Source organism: Onychostoma macrolepis, chromosome 23 (genome assembly GCF_012432095.1).
Source record: "Onychostoma macrolepis isolate SWU-2019 chromosome 23, ASM1243209v1, whole genome shotgun sequence".
NCBI lineage: Eukaryota > Metazoa > Chordata > Actinopteri > Cypriniformes > Cyprinidae > Onychostoma > Onychostoma macrolepis.
In genome coordinates this window covers 112501-122500 of record NC_081177.1, presented here as the reverse complement: position 1 = coordinate 122500, position 10000 = coordinate 112501, and the positions used below count along the sequence as shown (strand labels likewise).

Here is a 10000-nt window from a genome sequence, read left to right as displayed (position 1 = left end):
GTGAAGTGAATGCGGCTCAGACTGAAGGAGATGTAGATTCACGTCTGCACAGTAGAGGACGCTCAAACTAATCACATGAAGAATATGACGCAGGAAAAGAAAGTTCAACACTATTCAGAAATAACTAAAATATAACACAAATGTGTCATTTTTGCTTAGTATGGTTGAACTGGATCATTGTAGGTCGTTAGCAAAGAAACTGGTTAATAAAATGGAATTAAATACATAAATGATATTTGTCTTACTTAACATATTTAATTATTGCAGGTTTGTATAATATTCTGAGTTTGCATTTGACTGTTTTTATTGATTTTGAGGAACGCTGAATGTGTTTTTGTGCAGGTGAGATGAGTAAATACTAGGGGTTAACGCGTTAATATTTTTTTAGCGCAAATTAATCGCTTGATAAGGTTTGACCCCAACTTCTTCCCATCATCTCAGCGCAGAAGGTCATCTATCACTGTGTGATGAGGGGACAGAACCAGTGTTGCCAGGGTAACGGCACGAGTGGGCTATTTTGAAAATACAGTCGCAGGAAAAAATTACAGAGCCGTGGGTTGTGGTTTTTTGGTCTACTTTTATAATGTACCACGGCCGCCCAAAGTGTATATAGACAAATAAAAATGAAAATAGATCCTTTTACTAATATGTATTATACTTGGAATGTATCCCTGGCAACTTAAGAACAGAGAGGCGGTAACATCACAAACAACGTGAGTTTCAGCAGAGCAGCAGAAATAAACATGACAACAGTCACTATAGATTATATAAGATAATAAACACACGATTACGATAGGATATGGTCTGTATGTGATTTTCTTGAGATTGAATGTGTACGTCTGAAATGCAAATTTGTGCAGCGATATAAAAGGCTATAAATAGCATATTTTAACAACAGTAAACGACCAAATTCCACATGTGATCGTAAAAGGAAGTTATTACAAACAGTCGATGGTGGTAAAAGTTTATTATTAATCTCATAAATTGTCTTATGTAGCATGATGCTAATATTAGCTCTAATGCAGCTGCAGAACAGGTCCAATTCTTCTTCATAATGCATTTTGTCATAATACTTCACGTAAGGTTGCAAGAAATGTTTTGTTGTATTTATTTAGAAACACTTTTGATAATAGTTGGGTAAATGTATTCTGGGATTGAAGCGATGTGGCTTGGTAAACGTTTTATTGCCAGTATAAAGGCTGATAATGGCTGAATAAAAACAAAAGAATAGTGATAAAAGAATAATAAGGATTATGTCTCATACCTGGCGGAAGTGTGAAAGGTTATATTTTCTTAAACTAGTTTGTCATGCATTTCTTTTTCAACACATTTACAGGTAAATCCTAGTATTTTAAATTTGAAAAACAAAGTCCATGACTGTGATTAACGCGATTACATTTTTTAATCAATTGACAGCACTAGTAAATACATGTTGATATTTAGTCTAGAACTACAGTAAGATCATGTTCACACACAACGCTCTGCACTTTCTCCTGATTTCTCTCAACATGGCAACCCCAGAGCGGTCACTCAATACATGAGAAACAAAGTAACTGGAGTTACTTATTTGAAAAAGTAACTCAGATATTTCCTTCTCAATTAAAAAGTAATGCGTTACTTTACTAGTTATTTAAAAGAAGTAATCTGATTACTTGTAATGCGTTACCCCCAAATGTTAACTTTGACCGGCTTAGATGATTTGATTTCAATTGTGAATCCAAGCGAAGCATTTCAGACGTAAGAACTTACCACAGTTTTGCTCATCGCTCAGATCGCCGCAGTCATCGTAGCCGTCGCACAGCAGATCAGAACTGATGCAGCGACCGGTGGCACACAGATACTGAGCCTCCGCACAAGCTGGACACACCACAGAAGGACAGGATCACAGTGAACGAATGACAAGAGAACGCCTGATTCCTCAGTGTGTGGATGCAAACTGCTTTACTGTGTGTGAGCACAGGTTTCAGACGAGCTGTGAGCGAGGATGCACAGTTTTTCTTGTCAAAAAATCTGATAATGTATAATGCATACTCCTGTTTCATCGGTCATGATAATTAATGTGATTTTTCCTTTGCAGTTTAAATAAACCATACATTTTAATTTATACTGCAAAAAAATGATTTTCTTCCTTAGTATTTCTGTCTTGTTTTCTAGTACAAATATCTACAAATTCTTGAATTAAGATGCATTTACTTGACAAGTAAAATTACTTAAGATATTATGTCTTGTTTTCTGAAAACATTATCCAAATTTTGTTAGTTTTTGTTTAAAACAAGTAAAAATATCAGCCAATGGGGTAAGAAAAATAATCTTGTTTAGCCTTTGAATTAAGATTATTTTTCTTACCCCATTAACAGATATTTTTTCAACTCAATTCAATTCAGTTCAAGTTTATTTGTATAGGGCTTTTCACGATACCAATCGTTGCAAAGCAGCTTTACAGAAAAGTTTAAGTTTCTACATTATATTTAGAAGTAGGTTATTAGTGGTGACTATGACAGAAATGTACAGTAAAAATCATGCAGTTAGGGTTAGGGTTGCAGACGGTGAACACTAATTTGGTAGTTTTATATGTTGTTCCAGGGTTAGCATTATATGAGGTCTTTAAGCAAGAATTTGTATTTTTATCTGATTCCAGAATAAAACAAGACAAAAATACCAAGGAAGAAAATCATTTTTTGCAGTGATATGAATAACCAAACCTCATAAGAGCATATCCCTTGAAAGCAGCTGATGATGCTCTGAAGTGACGCTCGAGAGATCAAGACAAATGTAATATACAAAACCATCAGTTTTCTGTCAATTCCTGTCTGCATTTTCTTTCCTTGCATCATTTTCTCACATCTGATGGGGCTGGATGTGATGCACCACTAGGAAATGAGAAGCACACACTTACTACAGTCGGCCTCGTCGCTCCAGTCGTCGCAGTCGTTGTATCCGTTGCACACTAGTTTCAGAGGGATGCATATTCCGGTCGCACACAGGAAGTGATCGCTTCCTCCGCACGCAGCTGAAGACAACATCACAAAGAGACGAGAGTCAGAACGTGGCCGCTGCAGACGTGATGCAGAGCTGGAGGTTTACTCACAGAGCTTTCCTCTGGCGTGTCGCGGCGTGTAGCACAGCGGCGTGTTCTCGGCGTTCGTTCCCGTGTTGTTGGTGAACTGAGAGCAGCGCAGGAACTCCGGCCAGGACGCGTTAAACATCTGCAGCACGGGCTCACATCCTTCACGAGCCGCTTCGCAGAACGACTGACAGGGCAGAACCAGAGTCCTGCGGCAGACCAACACACTACAGATATACTACAGCGATACACGTGGGTCATTTTGAGCCGGAGAGGATTTTCATTTTCCCATCAAATGCTAGTTAATGTTATCGCATTGGAATAAAACTTACTGAGAGGGTATGAAACTTCCCCCAAAAATTTGATAATTTTTGTACTTTGTTAGGATTTTTTCTGGGTAGCATCTGATTACATGTAACCTGGATTATGACTCCAGAAATTAAGTACTTATAATCACATGTTAAAGGGCTCATAATCAGATTACAGTTACTTTTTTATAGATTACATGATTACATACAATTTACACAATGTCAGTATATTATTCATAACGATTGACAGAATTTTTCTTCTCTCTTAAATTTTCCTACTGCTTATATACATCTGGAAAGTCTTCCAGTTTTACAGAACCGCACACACCAGCCACTAGTCAGGTGACTATAATTACACAGAAAACAGAAAGGCCACATAATTACTTTAATTTGACAGTTTATGATTTAATTCATCATCTCATGAACCCCAGTTTGGGAAACCTTGGCATAATGTTTAATGCACTTCATGATGTTGATGATAAAGAACAAAAAATATTTGGTCACGAGTTAGATCAAAGTAATCTAAAAGTAATCAGAAAGTACTCTGAATACTTTACATAATAAGTGTAATCCAACAGATTATGTAACTAATTACAATTTTCATAATGTAATCAGTAATGGACTACAGTTTGTAAGTAATCTACCCAGCACTGACTGCTGCTCACTTTCATCATCTGTATTCCTGCTCATTGATGCCATAGCATCTGCTAAATGAGCGTGTATGTGAAGGGACAGTGAGGTTCAGAAATGTACACTGAAAACCTGGGATTTATCTTTTGAACCTGGAATTAACATTTTTAAAATCAACTTCCATCAGTTTTGGGCTGGTTATTCTTGTAATTCCAGTGAAAACGAGTCTTCATACTATATATACACAGTTAGGTTATAGAGGATTCTGTGCACATTTACATGCGCATCAATATGCTGATAACTACCAAAAATGTGACCCTGGGCCACAAAACTAGTCATAAGGGTAATTTTTCAGATTTTTTGAGATTTACACATCATCTGAAAGCTGAATAAATATTCTTGTTAGGATAGGACAATATCTGAGATACAACTATTTGAAAATCTTGAATCTGAGGGTGCAAAAAAAATCTAAATATTGAGAAAATCCCTAACCCTAAATCCTTAGGAATGCATATTACTAATCAAAAATGAAGTTTTGATATATTTACGGTAGGAAATTTACGAAATATATTCATGGAACACAATCTTTACTTGATATCCTAATGATTTTTTGCATAAAATAAAAATGGATCATTTTGACCCATACAATGTATTGTTGGCTATTGCAACAAATATACCTGTGCTACAACCTGAATTCCAGAAATTTTGGGACGTTTTTTAAATTTGAATAAAATGAAAACTAAAAGAATTTCAATTCACATGTGTAGCAAATCAGCTCAAAAGGGAAATGTATATAAATAATTACAATTAATTATGATTAATTACAATTATTTACAGTAATAACTGTAGCAGAATTAAATTGCCATCAACTGATCTGTTCATCCAGCGAACATTCAGTGTAAGTTCATATCAACTCTAAGAAAGCATATTTCCGTGGCCACAGAAAATACTTTCCTATTACTGCATTAGAGCATGTAGCGAAGGTCAAAATCGTAAAGAGACATTAATTTGCAAGGCAGAACCAGAAACTCATGTAATTTGTGCACACAACTTTTATTAACTAAACGCTAACACGCATAACTAATCTAAACAAACAAATGAATAAACATACACTCACGCGTACATACAAAGGGGAGCTAAAGTGGATGAATGAAGCCAATAGAGAAACCAGAGAATGCAGTTATGGAAAGAGTCAGTTAACCGCCTGAGTAAAACCATCAGCACCGTTTATAATGGGGTCTATAACTTATACTAAACCTCTGTTTCGTTTAGTTAAATGTACGATACTTGCACTGCCTTTATCGATGACAAGTGTCCGGATGCAGTCTCGGATGAAAGTTTTGATGGTTTCAAGGTTTTGGACTTGAGATCACGTTCTTCCGGGTTGAAGAGTGATGAATTCCAAAGATGTCCTGACTCGATGGTGATTGGGAGTTCCTTCCCAGGTAGAAAGTGAAAAAGAGCTAAGAAAAAGATCTGCTGAGATCCGAGGATCTTGGTTGAATGGAAATTCAAGGCTGAAGCCTGGCTCAAACTTAAGGTACAGAAGACTTCTAGCTCACATCCTCATCTTCTCAGTATCTGAAAGAACCGCAGACTGGAGGCGGGTCACTGATGTGAGAGCTTTATCTGATATAGAGATCACACCTCTGGAGTGTCAAAGAACCAATGGCGATTTTCACTTTTGGAGGGAAAGTTTACGACTCTTTACGGTCTCCAAACATGGTAATTTGTGTATGTAACTGGATCAGAAGTTGATATACAAACTAGTAAAGATTCTTAGAACACTAATATGTTGCATAGGTATCAACATATAATATACACTCTCAATTAGATCATCTGCAGATGAATTGATAGAGACCAAACATGGTCTAGTGATCTATCATAGCATGCATAAAACAGTCTACAATACACAAGAAGTCCTGGAGTCATTCACAGACATACTGGCACCTAGTATGTGTATTGGGTGAGGGGTCTGTGACTATTTGTTAATATAATGACTAATTGATTTGTTAAATCTAATGAAAAAGTGTGTGTCTGATTGGTCCAAATGCTACACAAGAGCCAATATTTTATTTACAATAGAGCATAGATAACATAACAAATGTTTAAACTGAGAAATTGTACAATTTTATGCACAAAATTAGCTCATTTCAAATTTGATGCCTGCTACAGGTCTCAAAATAGTTGGGGTGGGGCATGTTTATCATGGTGTCGCATCTCCTCTTCTTTTCAAAACAGTTTGAAGACGTCTGGGCATCGAGGTTATGAGTTTCGGGAGTCTTGGTGTTGGAATTTGGTCCCATTCTTGCCTGATATAGGTTTCCAGCTGCTGAAGAGTTCGTGGTCATCGTTGATGTTTTTTTCGTTTAATGATAAGCCAAATGTTCTCTATAGGTGAGAGATCTGGACTGCAGGCCAATTCAGCACCCGGACTCTTCTACTACGAAGCCATGCTGTTGTAATAGCTGCAGTATGTGGTTTTGCATTGTCCTTCTGAAATACACGTCATCTGGAGGGGAGCATATGTTGCTCTAAAACCTTAATATACCTTTCAGCATTCATAGTGCCTTCCAAAACATACAAGCTGCCCATACCGTATGCACTTATGCACCCCCATACCATCAGAGATGCTGGCTTTTGGACTCGTCTGATCATAGAACACTTTTCCACTTTGAAACAGTCCATTTTAAATGAGCCTTGGCCCACAGGACACGACGGCGCTTCTGGACCATGTTCACATATGGCTTCCTTTTTGCATGATAGAGCTTTAGTTGGCATCTGCAGATGGCACGGCGGATTGTGTTTACCGACAGTGGTTTCTGGAAGTATTCCTGGGCCCATTTAGTAATGTCAATGACAGAATCATGCCGGTGAGTGATGCAGTGTCGTCTGAGGCCCGAAGACTGCGGGCATCCAACAAAGGTCTTCAGCCTTGTCCCTTACGCACAGAGATTTCTCCAGTTTCTCTGAATCTTTTGATGATGTTATGCACTGTAGATTATGAGATTTGCAAAACCTTTGCAATTTGACTTTGAGGAACGTTGTTTTTAAAGTATTCCACAATCTTTTTACGCACTCTTTCACAGATTGGAGAGCCTCTGCCCATCTTTACTTCTGAGAGACTCTGCCTCTCTAAGACATCCCTTTTATAGCTAATCATGTTACAGACCTGATGTCAATTAACTTAATTAGTTGCTAGATGTTCTCCCAGCTGAATCTTTTCAAAATTTCTTGCTTTTTCAGCCCTTTGTTGCCCCTGTGCCAACTTTTTTGAGACCTGTAGCAGGCATCAAATTTGAAATGAGCTCATTTAGTCGATAAAAGTGTAAAATTTCTCAGATTAAACATTTGTTATGTTATCTATGTTCTATTGTGAATAAAATATTGGCTCATGTGATTTGAAATTCTTTTAGTTTTCATTTTATTCAAATTTAAAAAACGTCCCAACATTTCCGGAATTCAGTTTGACTTATGCTTATGAACAGTACTTATGACTGCTTTTGTGCTCCAGGGTCTCAAATCAGTTTACTGAAATAACCTGATTTACCAGTTTACATGCAAACCAATAACCTGTCAATGAAGCACACTGAAGCTGAAGAGTGAGACAGAGGGTGATGGGTGTCACAGACCTGCGGTCTCTGTGGCTGATGCATTGTGGGAGAGCGATGGAGCATCCGAACAGCATGATGTGTCTGTAGCAGGACAGTCGGCTCAGGTAGCTGAAGAACTTGAGGAACATCTGCAGCTCGCTGCTCTTGACGACCGTCGTCCCCGGCAACACACCACTCTGGTTGTACGGCAGCATGTGACACTGACTCTCCGTGATGTCAGAGCAGAAACCTGTTACCAAACACAGGAGAAATCTGATTGGCTGATGCGTCCAGCAAGGAGTGGTTTCAGTGGTCAGATTAGAGGAGGAGCGTTTTGAGCGGTTCACTATTGCTTGATTTCACCATTCTTCATAAAATCCATGAGATTAAGATTCATGTTTACCACTAATGACATTTATGTAAAGCAGTGAAACGCTGCCGATTCTCTCAGTCTTACTGTCTGTTTGTCTGTGTGTGTGTGTGTGTGTGTGTGTGTGTGTGTGTGCGTGTGCGTGCGAGTCTGTGTGTGTGACTCTGGTGACTCTGTGTGTGCGTGCATGTGTGTGAGCGAGTCTGTGAGTGAGTGAGTATGTGTGTGTATGAGTCTGTGTTTGTGTGTGCGTGTGTACATCTATGTGTTTTTGTGTGTGTGTGTGTGTGTGTGTGTGTGTGTGTGTGTGTGAGTGTGTACATAAGTCTGTGTGTGAGCGAGTCTGTGAGTGAGTGTGTGTGTGTACTGGTTTTTGTGGTTTACGGGGACAAAATTTGTATAATAACATGGGTATGACAGAGGTATTACAATTTGAAGGTGGTTTATGAGGACACTGCCTATGTCCCCGTAAATCAAAAGGCTTAAAAAACATACTAAATGGTGTTTTTTTTTTTAATCTAAAAATGCCTGTAGTCTCCTGTAAGGGGTAGGTTTAGGTGTAGGGTTGGTGTAGGACAATAGCACATACAGTAAGTACAGTATAAAAACCATTACGCCTATGGAGAGTCCCCGTAAACCACTAAAACAAACATGTGTGTGTGTGAGTGAGTCTGTGTGTCAGTGTGTGTGTGTGTGTGTGTGTGTGTGTGTGTGTGTGTGTGTGTGTCAGTGTGTGTGTGTGAGTATGTGTGTGAGTGAGTCTGTGTGTGAATGCTCTCTAAGAGACTCTGATTGTAATTGTGATTCTAGTGCTCAAGTCAAAGTCAGAAAGACGAGAGGAACAGCCTTCACACACACACACACACACACAGACCTCAGGGAAGATGATTAATCATTAGGCTGTTTGGAGGAGACAGAGACAAATAAAAGCATACGGCGCACCCTCTGTAGAGGTCATCACAAGAGGACACACACAGATGACTTTCAGGACAGAACCTTCACGGAGGACACTGAAACACACCGTCTCACACACAAATGCACAGAGAGAGAGAGAGAGAGAGGAGAAAAATCTGTGCTGAAATTAGATTAGCAGCTGGTCTGCAGAGGACAAAAGCAGCGAGATGTTTGACATAAAAGGGCTAAAAAGAGAGAGAGACAGAAGCATACAGCAGATGATCAAATATGAGGCGAAGCATGTGACATTTAAAGGGATCGTTCACTTTTTCTTCATATGAACACATTTTTAGAAAAATGATCTGTCTTCGTGAATACAAAGCAACTAGCCATGTGATGGCAATCCACACTCACTTCATTTTGATTAATTTCTTATAAAACAAGACTTCATATCTTCATTTTGCATCTCCAGTAAATATATCTTGATTTAAGTATCTTTAGATATTTGCACTGGAAAACAAGATAGTGAGATATTCATTTTTTTGCAATGCATGCAACATTTAATGACTTTATGAATGTAAGACCTTCTGCTCTGATTTGAGACTTTTTAAAGGCTTAATTTGTGCAAAGGTAAATTAAAGCTTTTTAAGACCTGCAGAAACCCCGCATTTGAGACTTGCATTAAATTAACTCACAGAGAGGAAAAAAAAACCATTGTGTTCATCTGAAGAAAGAAGGTCATAAACAACTGGGATGACCAGAGAATATCTGGCCATTTTTGGATAGTTTTAAGCCACACATGCAAACACATGCTCTTCATGACCGTACCAGCGTCAGCGCTCATGCTCGTCACAGTGGAGACGGATGTCCCCCAGTCCACAGGGGCCGCGGTGGTGGGGCCCGCCGGTGAGGATGAGGAGCTGTCGGCGCGAGGCATCCAGTGTGCCGAGTCCCACTGCGGAGGGGTGTTTGTCAGGACGACCCGCTGCGTGCCGGACTGCGGAGACATCGTCCCATTATCGGCCATCATCGGCCCGGGGTCGGTGCCGTTAAAGGGCCCCGCGGTCGCTACGGAAACAGAAGATCCGGCATCCAGCAGGCCATTCCCGAATAAACCTGGACAAAGACAGAAAACCAGAAA

At 39.1% G+C, this 10000-nt stretch overlaps 1 protein-coding gene across 3 annotated transcripts in view; it reads right to left on the bottom strand.

The window, feature by feature from the left end:
- corin (corin, serine peptidase) overlaps nt 1-10000 on the bottom strand; it is a 40705-nt gene that overhangs the window by 26277 nt on the left and 4428 nt on the right. For all 3 annotated transcript variants that reach the window (XM_058762518.1, XM_058762517.1, XM_058762519.1), the window contains exons 4-8: nt 9688-9975; nt 7635-7845; nt 3089-3273; nt 2897-3010; nt 1750-1857 (exon numbers count right to left, since the gene is read on the bottom strand). In XM_058762518.1, the coding sequence (XP_058618501.1) occupies nt 1750-1857; nt 2897-3010; nt 3089-3273; nt 7635-7845; nt 9688-9975 (906 nt within the window). The remainder of the gene's footprint in view (nt 1-1749; nt 1858-2896; nt 3011-3088; nt 3274-7634; nt 7846-9687; nt 9976-10000) is intronic.